The sequence below is a fragment of the Phasianus colchicus genome, chromosome 5 (assembly GCF_987193195.1).
Source record: "Phasianus colchicus chromosome 5, bPhaCol1.hap1.1, whole genome shotgun sequence".
In the NCBI taxonomy this organism is placed as follows: domain Eukaryota; kingdom Metazoa; phylum Chordata; class Aves; order Galliformes; family Phasianidae; genus Phasianus; species Phasianus colchicus.
In genome coordinates this window covers 29,445,272-29,462,690 of record NC_143440.1, presented here as the reverse complement: position 1 = coordinate 29,462,690, position 17,419 = coordinate 29,445,272, and the positions used below count along the sequence as shown (strand labels likewise).

Genomic DNA, 17,419 nt, shown 5'->3' with positions numbered 1-17,419 from the left:
ATAGACAGCATGAACATCACATTCAGCACACTGATAGCTCAGCTCTTGCAACTGCTTTTCTGTCAGGGATGGGACCTTTTCCTTTGAACGAGAGAATGGTTGCTACTGCAGAACTAGTTAAAAGATGTAAGGAAATCACTCATCACTGTATTCTCCTTTTCCCCATTCCCTCCATATCCCAAGGAAGCAGAAAGTCTTAGGGAGTAAACAGTAAACTTCACAGTAAACTTCACTGAGTTCAGGTCACAGTGTTAAATGATTGGTGTGAACTTTGAGCTTCAGCTTCAAGTTCCTCATGAATTTTGAGAACAGAAGTAGTTACAACTTATTAAAGAGAAGCGGAACATGAAGAACTGGGGAAGTCCGAATGTACTTACAGTGGTCCGAGGGCTAGGATTGCTGTATTGCCAGTATTGGGGATTTTAATTAGTGTTATGGAGATGGGCTGGGTATTTTTGGTATCTGCATAGTGAAAATAATTAACTAACTGCCCTCAAAGAAACTAATCCACCCAAGAGAAAGTTAGGTATCAGTTTCCCTGGTCTTAGTCTTAGTGATAGAAATCAACTGGCATTACTAGAAGAGAAGGAAAGAAATAGTCCACAGAGGACATAATAGGACAAGAAGCAGAAGAGTGGCTTTCAGGAATTAATGCAAGACTTTAACAACTGCAATTTAATAGGAGACAGAGAGGCAGAAGTGAAGATGGTCAGAATTTGACTTCTTCATTCCCAGCCATCATCAAAAACTGATGAATTTTGAAGAAGCTTCTTGTGAAGATGCAATGGAAACACAGACTGCAGATAAACAGAGGCCTGGGAGTAGAAATCTTCATTTAGAGTATCCCAAAAGTCCTTATAGGAATCTTTATGTCAGCCTTAATTTGCCTAGGACGAGCCCCATGAGGACAATCAAGAGAAGTCTCTGTCAGCATCTGCTAGCTGCTCCTAATTTTAGATCTTCCCTGGCCTTTTCCTTTCCTCCTTTACCTTCCAAGACTGCTTTTCTTCCCACCCCTCTACAGCTGCTGGTTCCTGTTACTAACTTGCGTCAGCACTTCTTGATCTCAGACAACTCTGCTGTCATTTGTGCTTTGCTATGTGAGGGAAACAACCCATGCTTTCTGTTCCCTCCTGAAAAGTCACCACACCTCAAGCTCCATCAGAGCTAGGCCAGTCCCTGTTCAACACAACCTCTGGCCAACCCAGCACATCAGACTGCAAAAACTGATGAAGCCACTGGTCTCAGTGCTGGGAAATAGCCAAGATCAAAGCTAGAAGCTCGGTTTCTTTTATCTCTCATCAAACTGGCCTTTATTTTTTCTTTACAGTCTTAAAATTACTGTTATCTTTTCTGATGCGTGTTATCACTGTGAGTCACTGAGAAGTAGAGGACAGATTTCCAATAATACACATATAGCCAGACTGAAGTGTTCTCAAATTGGCTTGTCTCAGCTCTGAAATAATAATGATGTCAGTCATTGAAATATTCAAGAGAAATATTTATATTTGACTTAAAGCGAGCAATGAACTTAGCATCCCATTTCTTATTATTCTCTTTGCATGTTAAGAATTCCTTTTCCGAATTTCATTTCCTTTGTGCATAGTTATTTTAAATGCCTGGAAACAAGAATCCTTTACAACTTTCTTCTTTATTTATCAAATGATGCTGTTAACTGCTTGTAAAAAAAGCAAGGATCCCCATCTGAGAGAATAATAAATAGGTAACTCATTGCAGGAGAGGAAAAGGAGAGTGACAGGACTGAGATTTTGCCAATAGCACAGAGAACAAAAAAGATTAAATTCAGAATACTGAAGAAAGTCAAATCCTTTCCTTTTTTTTGGTTCCCTATCTGTACCATCTTTGTGGGTATGTTTTAAGGAACAACTAGGATATGATTAACCTTATTCTCCTTTTTTTTTTTTAAAGAAGTAAAGAACATTTACCCTAACTACTCCTTATTTTTTGTTTATTGTAGCCTAACCTAAAAGATTTCAGCACTGTCCCTTTCATAAGTGATCTGTAGCTCTTCTACGGGGAGTGAAAATACCTGAAGTGCTTGTATGTAGAGCAGCAGGATCCTATGGCCTTCATTAAACAAAAGGCTAGAAATGGGTTTTAGGGGCAGCGGTGCAGATGCTTCCATCCATGGCAGGGCTCACAAGGGATAGGTACAAGTGAGTACAAAACTGTTTGTTTTTTCTTTCCCTTGCATTACTGTGGGATACTTGCAAACATTTAATTAAAGCTATTGTATACATGCTTAACTTGGAGATGGTGGTTCCTTGAAACCGTTACACAGGAGCACCAAAGAAAATACAAGGGAGTCACTGAAGGAAAATACAAGTGAATTAGAAAAGCATAGCAACCGAAGAATACATTTCCCATAATACAACAGTCAAAGGTCATGAGGTCCCAGATGCTCAGTTGCTCATGCATATCTTCTATTCTCTCCACTTGCATGCCTACTCCAGAGAGGGCAAAGATTTAATGAGGATGGGGCTAGCTTTAGCAGTTCTCACCCTTCCTCACACCCTACATCTGAAAGACCATTGAAAACCTCTTTGAAGTTGGAATAGACTCAAATTGAACTGTCCCAGTGCACACATACAATTTGTTTTTTTCTCATCAGGTAGAAAAATACAAGGTAACTGTTCTCTTCCGGCAGTCCTGGATACAAACAAAGCTGATGAATCAAAGACTTACTGAATTTAGGGTGGAAAGGAGTTTTTCCAATGCATCCGTCTTTTCAGTCTGCAGTAGCTGCCCTTCTCAGTGTCAAACAGTTTCTACTAGCCAGGTCATTTTTTTCTCAGTCCTTAAGAAGAAATCCTGTTCAGTCAAAATAGTATACTATTTACAGGAAGGTTGGCAGGGTCAAAAAGTGACTGCAAAACCATTCTCTGGTTAAAACACATACATTATCTGCTCAGATGTAGATACCATTAGAACTCAGAAATCTCTGATTTGCTATCAGGACCTTGAAGGTGATTTCAGAGTCAGATTTGTTAAACTTGGCGACAGCGTGAACATTATCATTTGTCATTAGCAGAGCTGAGTTGCTCCAAGTCCCACTTAATCTATCCAGCTCACTACCCTCCAGCTTCTGACCTACTTAGTCACTTCCTGCCTCTGATTTTCACCCAAAAACCTCTTTTCTGTGTTGGTCTGTGTCTGCCATTTAATCTTAATCAAACTTCCTTGGGCTTCCATTACTGTCAAGTACAACTCCTCTCACTGCAATATGCACACTTCTGAGTGCAGGAAAGTTGATTTACAGCCAACAGTCAACCTCTTCTCTTACGCTCTAAGTTCGTCTTAGCTTTGTTTTTCTTCCTGTATGAGTCACTCCTTCCCCTCTTTGAGACACCATGCCACACTTTCTGATCCCCCTCCATTCTCAGGGGCTGAGAAGCTGCAGTATACACCGTTCCTGTCGAGATCTGGATAGTTATTACCATGAGTGCACAACTACTGCATGCAGATTCAGAAGAAACCGAAAACTAAGAAATTGAGTTGGCCACAGGCTGCTACAGAAAGTCAAGTATTTTAATGTGCTTTTGCTTCAAGCCAGAAATTATGACCTACTCTTTTCCTTTAAGCCTTTCTTAAGAGCTACTGAAGCAAAACACAACCACTTCGTCTATTCCTCCCAAACCTTGCATGTCCCATGGTGCTTCTGGGCATCTATTATAGAGATGTTGTATTACAGAGATTAATGCTGAATTATAGAGATGCTGTAAACTGGGCACCAGCTTATAGACTTTCCCAGTTGTCAGGGGTTTGCTCATGATACTGTAGCATACCTTTGAACCAGAGTTCTTCAGGCAGTTTCCCTTTATGACCAGAATCCAATTTAAAGATGTTAACAGAGCGCCATGGTGACTTTTGCTTGCACAAGGGCACTAGTGAGCTGGCCAGGTCTGTTGTTTCCACAGCTTCTTTCACCAGCACAATGAAGCTCAATGGACTGGGCCCTGTACTCTTTGGATGTCAGACACAGAATATTTGATGGCAACAGCGATTATGTGTAAGCCATATGAGAAATGTGCTTAGTCTCTCCTTGCCTTGTGCTCTCCCACAGCACCGTTTTCAATATAAACACTTTTTGCTTTTTCCTCTTTTTCCTGTACTCATACTCACACTCTTGATTCTCTGTCGTTGATGTTAACAAGCAGAGGGTATATGATCATTCACTGAGAGTAGCTTCCTAATAAAAAGAAAAATACCATACAGATTGAAAGGAGGAATTAGCTACAGGCCGTTCTCATTAAACCTTTCCTTCAACTTATCTCTGCTTAAATTGTATTTTTGAACTGCAGTCACTGTACATGCAGCATTTGTAAGTTGAAAACAACCACTTGAGTCCTTTCCAGTGAGGCTTTGAGTGGCCCTGATACTGTGGTTGGAGGAGAGATAAGCAGCGCATTGAAGTTGTGGTATCGCTGTCGCTGAGGGCAGGGAGTGAATGGAAACATAGCCTCCCTCTGGCACTGCCTCGCTCTGACTGGGGGGAAGGATCAGGCCAAGCAGACCCAGTTCACATGCAGCAGGAGGCAGCGGCCTCCCAGCTGATGACAGATTAGACTCAGGGCCTGGGTAGTGGAAACACTGTGATTGGGCCTCAGCAGCATCTGTCTCCAGCACTAAAGGAATTACTGCTGCAGGCTCTGATTTTCTCAGCAAATTGTAATTATACCAGGAGCCTCATTCCTGCCATTTTTCTTGACAACTTAAGTGAAAAAAAAAAAAAAAAAAAAAAGAGGGTGAGGGAGCAGAAAAGCAGAATTGTGGAGCTGGAAAGAGACATCTGTTTGTTTTTATTCAGCTCATCTCAGTGGCTTTCTCTAGGCTTCTTAGATTCACATGAATCAGAGCCTGTTTTCCTCAGAGTCCAGTGCCAAGGTGTAACTCCCAGCACTACCCTGCACCCCCCTGAGTTGACAGGACGCATCCTCCCTGTACACTTAGGCCACGGCAGGAATGAGCTGAGCATGCCCCAGTACCCCAGGCCTGGCAGTGCCCTTGACCTGCAAGCGAGGACCAGACTCCAAACCCCTGAGAAGGAACAGCTGGGGCAGTAATGGGCCCATGGGGGAGCGGGCAGGGGGAGCTGGAACCTGGTTTCCAAAGCTATGCCTAGGATCTGAGCATTGGCAAGCATTGTATGTGGTGGCTCTGTGTTTTAAAAGATAAAGGAAAATCCCTGTATGTTTGAATTCCCAACAACATCTGATACATTTTGCCAAAATAACGATGTCAAAAAAGAGCAAGACTTGTTTGTAAGACTTCTCTACCAGAAGAACCTTTTTGTTTGTGCAGTTTAACTCCCTAAAAGCTTGTATGACATTACTCTTTTCTTTGATCAGGTTGTTTTTTTGTTTGTTTGTTTGTTTGTTTTTATGATTTAAATCCAGGAGAGTAGGACAGAAATATTTAAGAGTAGCGTATGCCAGCACAGCTTCACCGTCCAATACTTACAAGTTAGACAAGGTCAAAACAATTCAAACTAATATACGTGCTCTTTTCTTAACTTATCACGAGGCTTTAATGCAATCCAGTATACTGCGAAGGCAGGAGAGCCTTGTCTGTGTCAAACAAACTACATCAAGTATCTCCTCCCCTGGAAGAAGGCAGAACCAGCCCTTGCAGTGCTCCTGCCCATCCAGCAGCATGCTGGGGGGACAGCATGGCAGCAGGCTGCAGACCCCCGGGCTGGGAGCCCTGCAAGCAGTAATTTGGCAGCAGATCCCCATCTGCAAGCCTAAAACCTTCAGATATCAGTGGGAAAGACATGCATCTGGAGTTGTCTGAAACTGGCAGAAAAAGCTTGAGATAAAGAGAAGAGAAAGGAAGGGTTAGAAGGAAAGTGGAAAGAACACTTCTTACACATTTCGCTTTCTTTTCCATCTGCTTGTGTGATGTTGCTGTGAGTTATTAAACAGCTGCAGTGCTCTGCCTCCAAAAGGGGCTGTTTCAGTAGTGAGAGAATGAATCCTACATCTGAGTGCTTCAGGAGCCCCCTAGAACGAGCAGGATGATAGAAATATGTTTCTTTGATTCACTGTAATGCTAAACACACTGGGAGCAGGGCACTTGGGGCAGCATGCAGAGGCCTGCTGGAGCTCCTCACACCTGAAGCCCCTGGTACGCAGCACCTGCTCCTGACCCCTCCCTTGTGCAGTTGGCAAGTCCCTCTTCTCTTTCGTCTTCCAGGCAGAAAGCGAGTGTTGCTTTCCAGCTCTCCGGCGCTGGTTCTGAAATTTAAGGAGGGCAGATTGCTCAAGCAAAAGGTGTTTGCTGACTGCAGGACTTTGTAGCCTGGGAAGATAAGGGTCGTGTAGGAGGACTGGAAGCAGGAGGAAAAGGCATATTGCAACTGCCAAGGACTGAGCAAGAGAACTTTTTTTCTGCATCCATTCAGACGCTCAGCTATTTCCTGCTCCGTTCCTGCAGTCAGCATGCTCCACCTGCTTTTACTTAACCATTTCCTGTTTACTGCTTCCAAAAGCTTTCTGGTGCAATCAGTACTCTGCTGCTGGACTGTCTTCATGGTCCTTTTTTGACAGGCTTCACTACATTTTCTTCTTTCTCTCTTCTCTGTACACAGACCTTTCATTCTGAAGAATTGGGGGCAGGGGTGCATGTATGCATGCATGCTTGTGTGTTTCCAATGGCCAAATTCAGTTTCTAGTTTTGTCACGAAAGTATTTCTTCGCTCACACACTCGTTCTTTCTCACTCCATATACTTTGTCTTCTTATCCTCCTGCACATTGCTTTCTGCAGACTCACCACAGAAACAAGCAGCATCACTGTAAGCAGGTTTACCTTTCTGTAGAACAGAGGACACAAGATAGAAGAAAGACTCTTCCTGTTACTTTCAAGAGTTTGATAGTTCTCCCACAAACAAGAGATTTATTTCCTGGATAGCTTGCCCAAGGTTCTCATTTTCTAGTTCTGAAAACAGTAAGACAGTTCCTTTCAGTTTGCTGTTCAGTTTCTCAGACGGGTAATGCAAGGTATGAGGAGGCAGAAGGATCACACAAAGAAAATAAATCCCTTTTTAAGTGTAGATGGCTCCCACAAGACCCCATCCCACACTCAGACATGTCTTAAAGAAACCACTACAGAATTATGCATGCTTCAAGTCTGCTTATTTGCCATACTGTAGATAACACTGCAGCCAACACTAAAATTAAGTTTATTTGTTACTGCTTTTGCTGTTTGTTTACTTTTTGTATTTCTCTTCTGGGGCTGTGAAAATATATTCTTCAGTTTCCTCTCCGGTTCTCATGCTCTTGCACAGCACTGCAGTGTTTGGGTTGCGGTGAGCACTGCAGGGGAATGTTCCCTTCTTAAAATAAATCATGGAAACATTTCTGTTGGAATCAGGGCTTGTAAAAGTTTTTTTTTTTTTTTTTTTTTTTTAATAAGAAGAATGTCAGGACAGCTTTGACCTGACAACAAGTCCTTTTAAAGGGATCAGGCTTGTGATGTGTGTCAGTATATATGTGTGCACACACACACACCAGTATATATGCCAGTTATACCGGTATAACTGAGTGCTGAAAGCATCCTCAAAGAATGCTTGATATGTTGTCCCAGCCTGCATCAAACAGATCTGCAAATTCCTCTGTTAGCCCTCTTGCAAGTTAATGTAAGCCAGTGGTGCTCAGGCTTATGGTTTTCCAGAAGAAGGCAGAGGTCCATGAGCATACATTGGCATTGTCTCCAAGCTGTTCCACACTTTTGAAGTGAAGTTGATGGGCTCACGCTCACATTTCTGAATTTCTTAAGAACAACACTAGAACCATCCTGTTCCAACTACAGCACAGGATGGCAACCATGCCCATGACAGGGAGTTAGAACTAGATGATCTTTAATGCTCCTACCCAAGTCTATCTATGATTGATGCTCTGGTTCTATGATTTTATGTACAGATAGCACACCTGTGTTTGCTAGGAGGTATGACATGGACATCACTGATATGCAGAGAGTTATCTGCTGTATGCATAGCACAACCCCACTTAAATCAAAGTTCGCTGAAGCATCATTCAAGCAGTCCGTGAGCAGCTTTTGAATTTTCTTTTTAAGCAGGTATAATGCTATAATATGAATGGAAAGTATAGCAATAATAGCAGAGTGACACAATCCTAAGCTGCAGCAAATGAGAAGACAAATGCAGCAACCATAAACACAAAAACAAAGGAAGAAAGACTGCTTACCTTGAAAGACCTCCAGTAGGCAGGGATCACCAGCAAGATACCCTTGCCTCCACTGCCAACCCTTAAATGAGGTCCTGGCTCCACCCCTTCTGGTCACTCAGGTGCATTGCATGCACCTGAGCTCCCTTGGATTGGCTGTGTCTTCCCACCAGGTGCTCAATCACCATTTCAAGCCATGACTTAGCATTTCCACTACATCAGGAAAGGAAGCAGTTGTTTTCTGCACAGAAGTGTCTTTCAAATTGGCCCAAATATGTAAAATGTCTGCTTTGGTTCCCATCCAGCCCAATTCATTCAACGGTTTGTGTCAGGGTACTTGTCATCAGTAGCAATTGCCCAGAGTGAGTCATACCCATGCAATGATGTGTTTTCATCTTCATTTTATAGGGCACAGCCCTGGCAAATTCATGTACCACACAGCTCTTATACACAGCAGCTCCTTTTCTTCTATCCAGCTGTCAGTCCAAGGGGCAGCTACTTCCAAAAGAGACTCTGTGATTCAGTGCCCATCTTTGTTTTCCAGATGTTTCTTTCAACACTCTGTTTTCCGGATATTTTGCACATTCTGTGCATTCAAAATATTTTTGCCTCTCTCCCACACCTGAAATGGTGGAAAGTTGGAATATATAAAAATGTAGGCAGAATGAGACCGGGACTGCATAGGACTCTTTCCAGGAAATGGGTAGAAGGTTCATCAGATGAGTCACTGAAACCTTAGATGACTAAATTCTTGTAGAATAAACTGTCAGGAATATGATACTGGACGGGACATTTAGAGGGAAGGAGAAACTTTTCAAATAGCTCTTGTTTGTTTTCTGTTAGTGATTCATTCCTAAGGAAATTGCCACATTTCTGGCCAGGACGGCAGCAGCACGGAGACAGTGCCAGCCTTCACGTGCAGTGTGCTGCGGCGCCCGAGGCCTCGCAGAGCCCAGCGTTTGGAAGCATCACTTGTCCTGCCCCTGGGCATGTCCTTCGGCTCCCTGTCCCTCCCCACACCATAAGGAAGGCGGACTCGAGGCCTGACATGTTTGGGTCACTCTGAAGGTCTAAGTTTTGAAGGCAGGGAGCCTGTGAGAGAAGTCTGTACAGAGCCAAAGTGAACAAAATAAGGCCAGGTCACCAGTGCGCTTCTGCCATCTGAATCAATTTGCCTCTTTCTTCATACACCAGGGTATGAGACCAAGAGGAAATGAAGGCATTAAACCTCCAATTTCTAAGCTCCTTTTAAAAATTTCTCTTCCTCTACCTGCTACAACCAGTAAACCAAGTTGTATCAATAAAACTGGACCAAAGCTCTGAATGTGTGTTTCAGAGAAGGTCTAGAGATTTTAAGTGCCAGTAACAACAGAAACAGTCGGGCTCCCTCCACAGCTACCTCCAGAGGAGCTGAACCAGCATTAGCAGCAGCGGGAAATGTTTGCAGTAGTATTCGAGTGTGGAGAAATCCCAGCATTCCAGCAAGCTGCTGCCAGTTCCCATTTTGGTGAGTTTGAGCATTTAGCATTGCAACATCAGTTCTTCGTCTCATAATGCCGTTTACGTAATGAGCTCTCATTTGGTTCCTATTAAAATCACAGTCTTTCTTCTGCAAACCACCGCTTGTAAAAATCAAGCCACCCAGTTTTTCATTAGATTATAATAAAGGAAATAAATAGTCCTAAATAGTAGGATGCACACTATAATCATTAGACAGAGAATAGGTGTCAATTTTTCCCCTCTTGGATATACAAACTTCAGATCTCAAAGTAGGAATGAGGAAGATCTGTTAAAGGTTACTGAATCCATGTCCTGCAAAACCACTGTGTAGTTACATCCCTATGGCTGTTCCTCAAATAATGTACTGATAAAAAAGAGAGCCTACAGCTCCTCGTAGTCACAGCAGCAAGAATTCTCCTAAAGGCTGAAGAAATGGTGTGTCACTCTATACGAATTGTCCCAGAACCATTACCTGTCTGAGGCAGTGCAGAGCAGTTCCTTGTATTATATATACCAGCACTTTGAAGAATTCCGTTTCAAATGTCTCAAACAATGGGGGTTTCACCGCTTCCTGTGGGAGCCAGTTTTGCAGCCTAACTCACTCCACCATCTGGAGTGTTTTCCTGACTGTCTGCCTGCTTGTAATTTTCTTTAGTTGTGCTCCCACTCTTTCTCCTTAAAGGTGACTTGCTAAACTTTTCTGTTTGTGAAATTCATGTTACATGGTGCTTTTTTTTCTTTTTTATGATAATCAAGAAAACCTGAAAGCTTGATGGTTTCTTGTCTTTGCTCTTCCTTCCTCAGAAATAAGAGTAAGTTATAAATAAATTATTATGGCTTTTCGCTCATCTTGGAGGCTTACCAGGACTGCCAGTATGACTGCTCTCGTTTTATAGATGGGAGAACTGAAGCACAGGGCAGGAAACATCATTCAGCGAGCCGGTGGCAAGACCTGGGTTTTTAGCCAGGTCTCTACAATCAACAGTGCCCTACTTTTTTTGATCTATATATTTTTTTGGTCCAGTCCAATTCTTCTGGTGTTGTTGGAGTAGCTAAAACAAGCTTTCTGAGAACTTTATTCAGAATTGTAACTGAAAGCTCATCCTGCTGAATATTTAACAGTTACTATCTTTCTGATGTGTTTGTTAAGCATCCTAATTAAGTACTGATACATAAAACCAACAAAGCACTTTAACAGACTGATTCAGTCCCTAGGGCCTCCGAGCTGAGTTTCCTTCAGCTAGCCTATGTTTTCCTGATTGCGGATTGTCCAAACTGAACGCAGTGTATAACAAGCATGCTGTTATCAGTGCACTGCAGAGAGATTTCCTTCCTCCTCAGTGCCACCATGCTTACTTCACCTGTTGTATTTCCCTTAGCAGCGGTTTTCGGTAAGCCCATTTCTCAGCATCTGGATAGGTACTGAATTATAAATCTTCTCACATGGGACAATAACACTGCAATCAGTTCAGCACAGAGTACCGTGTAGAGACTGATACCCAGGCTGGCACGGAGCTGCTCACCTGGGCCTCAGCACAGGCTGCCCTCAACAGCATAGCACCCCACAGGCTGCTTGCAGCCACGGCATTATACCTCCCTGAGGAGGACATGCCTTAGAGTCTCTGCCTACCCAGCTTGTCTGTGCCACAAGTGTCTCTGCTAAATGTGCCTGAGCACATGAGACTTGTCTTTTCCCAGCCCCCACCTGGGGATGACAGTGACAAACTACCTCAGTGTGGCTGGCAACCTGGTTTCAGAACTGTGACATGCTGATCCCACACTGAACGGGTGACACAGATCCTGTACCCAGTGCAGCACTTTGTATGGCTCAAGAAATGGAAGTTAGAGATGCAGTAGGCAGAGTCATATACTGTCACCCACTTTTGAAGCATGCCAGTAAGTGAGTGAAGCCCTTACCAGAGGAGTCGTTCCCCCACTTCTCCTCCAGGCCACCTTTATTCCGGATATCACTGAGCCAGAGCTGGAGGATTTACTGAAAGTTGCGAGGCTGCTGAAGGTCACTGAGCGCATTGTCTTTGCTTTCAGATTGAGTTTGAGAAATTACCGGTGGTGTCATGCCTGTGCCTCCTGGCCCTGTGAACAGAGGAAGCAAACGAGCAACAACACATTACATAAAGCAGGGAAATCCCCCTCTAACTTCTTCCCTCCTATCTCAAACTGAAGTTGATTTGCATACATACACTACAAATAACTTTGCAATGGCTTCTAGTCCCATGAAAGAGTTACATGTGCTTGCCTACAATCATTTAGGCCAGTTCCACCAGTTGAATCACTCAGAGAAAATAAAAAAGGCTGAACGAGAGCCTTTGTAGAAATCTAAGCAGTTTTATGTAGATCAGCCTACTTCAGGTAAGGACACAACTGGGTAATGCTATTCCATATGAAATAAACAGTTACTGTTCAAAACCTATTAAGAAATAGTGGTTATTCTAGAAAATGTGTGCTAAAAAACTATATTAATATGTTCATAATTTGTGATTATGGATGGACAGACAGGTGGGTGGGTGGTCTTTCTTTAGCTAAACTTGCAACTAAGCTTCCAATGCAAACCCTGCTTGGTGGAAAATGAATTTTACTGAAATCCAGAAAAAACTGCAGTATCCTATCAATGAAAATGATGGCCAGCTACTTTACAAAACCTGAGATTCATTAGGCCTAGCATTCCTGAGCAATGCTGTTCAAGAAGCAGTGGCATTAAACACACCTTCAAAATTCCTGTGATTTCTTTTAAATGTCGTGGTGTAACAGAAACAAATGAGCAATAAGTAGATAGGATAGTGAAAAAAAAATGCATATTTACTGGGTTATCTCTGGCCCAGAAATCTACTTGGTTAATCTGACACTTACAAAAATCTTTTACATTATCTTTAATGCTCTAAGAATGGCAACATGCGTAAGCCTAGTACATCATGTCTACAGAATGCCTAGATTCTTTTTGAAAAAAGATGGTATTTTCTGTTCTTTTGCTGAGGGACTTTGCCAAGTAAAAATAATGTTATTTTTCCCATTAACTGGTTTCTTATTTTGTTGAGTTTCAAAGCTGAGAGTTTTTTTTGTTGGTGGTTTGTTGGGTTTTTGTTTTGTTTTGTTTTGTTTTGTTTTTAATAGATAAGAACATAAAGTTTCCAAACTTTGGAAAGACTACTGTTCTACTCACTTTCTTAGCTTTCTGCTGAAATAGTTCTTCAGATGCATTTCCTGCTAATCCTCTTCCAAAGCTAGACAGAGTGCAGACAACTGCACTGGTCATTCTTCTCTACCATAAATTCACAGAAAAGATCTTCTGTACATTTTCTGGGTTTTCAAGCAAGCTCTACATTAAAATAAATAAAGTTGGCTAGGGATATAATTTTTAGCAATGCTACAGATGTCTTACAGTAGATAACAAAGTTGTTTTAAACAGTCACATTTGTGTTGAGGAATTCATCAAAGGTGTATTGGCCAAACTGCATTATGACTATCATAACTGTTATACCAGTTTGCTATAGGAGCAAATCTTTTCTAGGGTTGCCAGTTTTCATATAGTTAACAAGGAGGGATAGAGAAGAGGAGGAAAACTGAGACACAGCTTACCTTTACAACCCGTGTAAGTCTTCTGATTCTTCTCTGATATCCCCTCTGTTAATCCGAATCATGTCATGACCTGTTGCAGAGGAATACCTTGCCTTTCACCCTCCTCCTTTCAGCTTTATTGACTTTATTCAAAGCTTTAATGGAGCACAGTAGGGACCAGCCCAGATGGGAGTTGGCTGTTCTGCAGAGCCCTTGGGAGCTGCCCATTCCCCGGGCTACAACAGAACTTGTCACAGTGGATCAGCTGTAGAAATCAGAAGAGAAGTACATATTTGAGTAGAAGCATGATACCTTGCAATGCACTTGATAGCAGCAAACAGGAGGACATGGCATGATGTGACTGCTTATTCATTTTTACCTTGGATATTTTGGTCTTAATAGCTTCATGTGTCTCTTTGGTTTGTGTTCTTTCCTGTCAATTTGTAGGTCAATCAGGAAGGCATCAAAAGATGCTTTTTTTTTTTTTTTGTCTCCTCTCACTAACAACAGTCTATTTTCAACACTGTAATCACAGTAATATAATATCCTTTGTTTAAACAGTAAACTACATCCCAAAGCACTTTGCAGCCACTGACATGGGACTAAGACTAAAAGTGGAACAGCTCATACTGGTTAGGAGGAAGGCTATGCTCTCAGCCTAAGTATTACAAAGGCATATAGGGTGCAGCCATAATATTTGCTCTGAATCCAGTACAATTTGCTAATAGTTGGAAAATACACTGGTATAAGCTGTGCTCTGTTTAACTCTAAGAAACATGTTTGAACTGTAAAAAGCAAACTGTGGTAGAGATGTCAGTCCTTTTGCATATTCCATTCTCTATTCATAGGCAGCTACCAAAAAAGTTTTACTGGGAAGCTAGAATGACACAAAGGTCCTCAACAGAAATACACTGGCCCTGGGAGAGCTCTGCCAAAGAGTCATAATGGGAGCTGGACTGTGCGAAGGTTTGCCTACAAAGCACAAGAATAGCATCAGAAACTTTGCTGCACAGATTGAGTCTGGATATTGGTAACTAAAAGGACAGCCAGGCAGTCAGCAGAAAGTACATATATACTTACATAAGTATACTTATATACTATACCATATATAAGTACATCCATCTTCAACCTGTCCGTGAAATTAGTTTATGCTGAAATTTACCTTGATTTGTTTTGTGAATTAAACTGGTTTCCAAGTGGCTGGAGGAAATGGTGACTTTGTCATTTCATTCTTACATGTTGTCATTGAGATGTCTGTCTTTGTTGTGTGTTTCAGATGGAAAGAATCTTTCAAATTTACCCTGGGATGGAACCAATCCTGCCCTGCAAACCATACAAGTGAGAAACACTGCCTTGAGAAATGCTTTACTCAACATCACTGATGAGACTCCTGGCGATACACCCAGTCTATAGAAAGGTCAAATGCAATTTTCACTGAGAAATGAATGAACAACCCTGTTTTTTAAAAATCCAGTGAAGCAGGTAGCTAGGCATTCTTCTTTTGTCTTTTTAGAGACTAATATAAAAAACAAGTGCTGTTCTCTCTACATGTGGGCCACATTAAACCTTGGAATTATGAAACTTTTGAATATTGTTCAGGTTAAATTAAATTACATAGTAATAAAACTCTATGAACAACACACTGACTCAGTGAAGAAGCACAGGCCTCACAAGCCTTCCTAATTCACCCTGACACCTCAGCAGTCTGGAGGAGCAGGCAGTCAAACACATAGAGCACCAGGTTTCAACTGCATTATTTACTCACGCCTTACTGTGACTGAGACAATGTATGACTTGCTAAGGGCTGCTGAAGGCACTAGCTCAGTGTGACTGACATCAAGTTGTTCCCTGTATTCAATCCTCACATCCCCAGGGAAAGCTATGTATGTGCTGAGTTAGTGCTGATGGTTGATGCACAGTCACCATCAGCCCAAGACATGGTTCAGTGCCCTGCAGTCATGGGGAAAGCCTCACTGAGCATCCTCATGGAAAGCAGAGCACCCTGCACAGAAGTGTGGGAGGTTCAGGTAACCCAGCAAGGGGATCAGTGCTGGGGTGAACAGGTTGCCATCTGCTGTTTGCTGGGCAGGTTTGGGGTGACCAAGGATGTTACCAGGAAACACGAGACCCCTGTTAAATAGCACTGTATTACCCTTACAGCTGCACCGTGGGAGGCTGAAGAGTTGTCGGGATGAGGAAGGCAGTGTCCCTTTGCTTGCAGCAACCAAGCAGGCTGGTGCGGAGAGGACTGCTCTGTAACTCTCTGCTCATGAGCCTGCTCAGGCAGCTTTGTGCTCTCCTTGAACGAGAAAGTTTCCAAGATTTCATCATAAGCAAGCTACTCCATTTCAATGTTACTTTTAAAAGCTAATAGGTTTCACTCTGGAGAGGAGCAGTTCTCCAGCTTTACCGATTTTATGTTTTAAAGAGATGTTTTTTAAAATTTCATTTTAATTTTGTTTTAATCAAAGTTTAGATTTCCTTCTTGCCAATGTTGCACTGCTGTCCAGTCAGTCAAACACTGCTGAACTTGCTTGTCGCCATTTTATCTGGATATCTTGTAAATATTTGGTGGAGCACTCAGACACAGAAGTGGTTTCTGCTCTTTCAGTCACATGCCTGGTTCCAGGACCTTTCAGAAGTACAAAAGACCGAAGGCAGGGAAAATTCCACTGAGATGCATTCAAGTCTCCAAGGAGCAACTGGACTCTGTTTAGACTAAAATTTCTTGCTGCTCATTCTCTCTCTTCTTTTTTCTTTATTTAAACATGGAAGGATAGAGAGGGGAAGCTGCAGGGTAAGGGTGTTCTTTTTATTATTATTATAAACACTGAAATACAAGTGCTGTATCACTTGTTTCTCTCTCATATTACAGGAACATTTGCAGTTGGAGAGGGAGATAAGCTTTTTAATGCTCTCTGCAAAACCTGGGAAATTTCCACCCAAGTTCTAAAAAGTGTTACAGATATTAATGAATTAAAGCTTAATCTCCTTCTTCTCAGCCCTGTGAAGTAAGGACTAAATACAATTTAAAGACACGGATAATGAATCTAAAAAAGTTGTAAGTGCCTGGCCTGAAGTCACTCAGGCAGAGTGGCAGGAGGACTCAGATCTTTAGGTCCCAGCCTTCTATCTTACACCACAGCCAGGACAGTTCCCTGCCTTTTCAAGGCTTGCCCTTCTGGGATATAGTGAGTACATGCTGGCATTGTACCTGGACATATCCTTGCTTTTTCCCCCTTGGAACACAGAGACCTCCCACAGAGTCATTCCTGTGAGATTAAGATGTTGAAAAGATCAGAGCAGGATGTAAGCAGGGAAAAGGGAAAACAAGGCACTGCTCTGATCTGAGCACATCCCACCTCTGCTGTGGGAGTGGGGTTAGTGAGCAACCTCTACCTTGTGCTCCCATAATGGGTTTAGGCAGGGCTGTAGTAAAATTTTTACAGTCAAAGGGAGATCATGACTGACAAGAACATTGGACAAATGAGCCAGTGAGCCACTCTCCTGTATAAATACCTATGAGTTCATTATTCTCCTCGTTATGAGTCACAGTTCTTATTATCAGAATTCCACAGCTATTGCTGCAGCCATTCTTCGGCCCCTCTTCTGAAGAGAGGGATAATCCCAGCCAGTTCCTCTCCGGTGGCATGAGTCAGGTTTTTACCAGGGCGATTAATGGACAGCTGAGAAGAGCAATTCCAACAGGGATGAGCCAAAAGAAACGTCCACATGACTCATCAAGTGAAAGAGAAGGAAAAAGGGAGCAAAATCAGTTGAGAGCCGGGCAGTCCCTGCTGCCTTCCCCATGGCCCAACCCTGCAGCCCCTCACAGTTCCTTTGCCCTGTTCGTGTCCTGGCCAGCCACAGCACTGCAGCGGCTCTCCTGCCAAGGACCCAGAGTACTCGCAGATGCCTTGCACAGCACTCACTTCATTCCTGCTGAAAGGCAGCCAGGCCCAGGCTGAGACATGGCAAGCGCTTTGCTGCGCCTGGCAACGCTGCCCAGCTGCCGAGAACAAATGGGGAAGAAGGGCTGTGTAAAAATGCAGGGGAATTTTCACATAGGCAGGATGTAATTAGCAGAGTTGGAATATAGCCAGGATGCTGGAGTTAAAGCGCTGGCTTGCAGGTAACACAG

The 17,419-nt window shown here is 42.7% G+C and overlaps 1 protein-coding gene and 1 long non-coding RNA gene across 8 annotated transcripts in view; one reads left to right on the top strand and one right to left on the bottom strand.

The window, feature by feature from the left end:
• RAD51B (RAD51 paralog B) overlaps positions 1 to 15,439 on the top strand; it is a 337,160-nt gene extending 321,721 nt beyond the window's left edge. For 5 of the 6 annotated variants that reach the window (XM_090141154.1, XM_090141155.1, XM_031593674.2 and 2 more), the window contains one exon: positions 14,555 to 15,439. In XM_090141154.1, coding sequence (XP_089997280.1) covers positions 14,555 to 14,691 — 137 coding nt within the window. In that variant the 3' untranslated portion in view covers positions 14,692 to 15,439. Of the gene's footprint in view, positions 1 to 13,231; positions 13,313 to 14,554 lie in introns of all 6 variants that reach the window. The other variant, XR_016466903.1, reaches the window with a different exon arrangement.
• The window catches only part of LOC149917819 (uncharacterized), a 49,452-nt gene that overhangs the window by 8,144 nt on the left and 23,889 nt on the right, over positions 1 to 17,419 (bottom strand). For both annotated transcript variants that reach the window (XR_016466905.1, XR_016466904.1), the window contains exons 3-7: positions 15,431 to 15,577; positions 14,441 to 14,601; positions 13,300 to 13,543; positions 12,884 to 13,039; positions 11,623 to 11,799 (exon numbers count right to left, since the gene is read on the bottom strand). This is a non-coding gene — a long non-coding RNA (uncharacterized LOC149917819). The remainder of the gene's footprint in view (positions 1 to 11,622; positions 11,800 to 12,883; positions 13,040 to 13,299; positions 13,544 to 14,440; positions 14,602 to 15,430; positions 15,578 to 17,419) is intronic.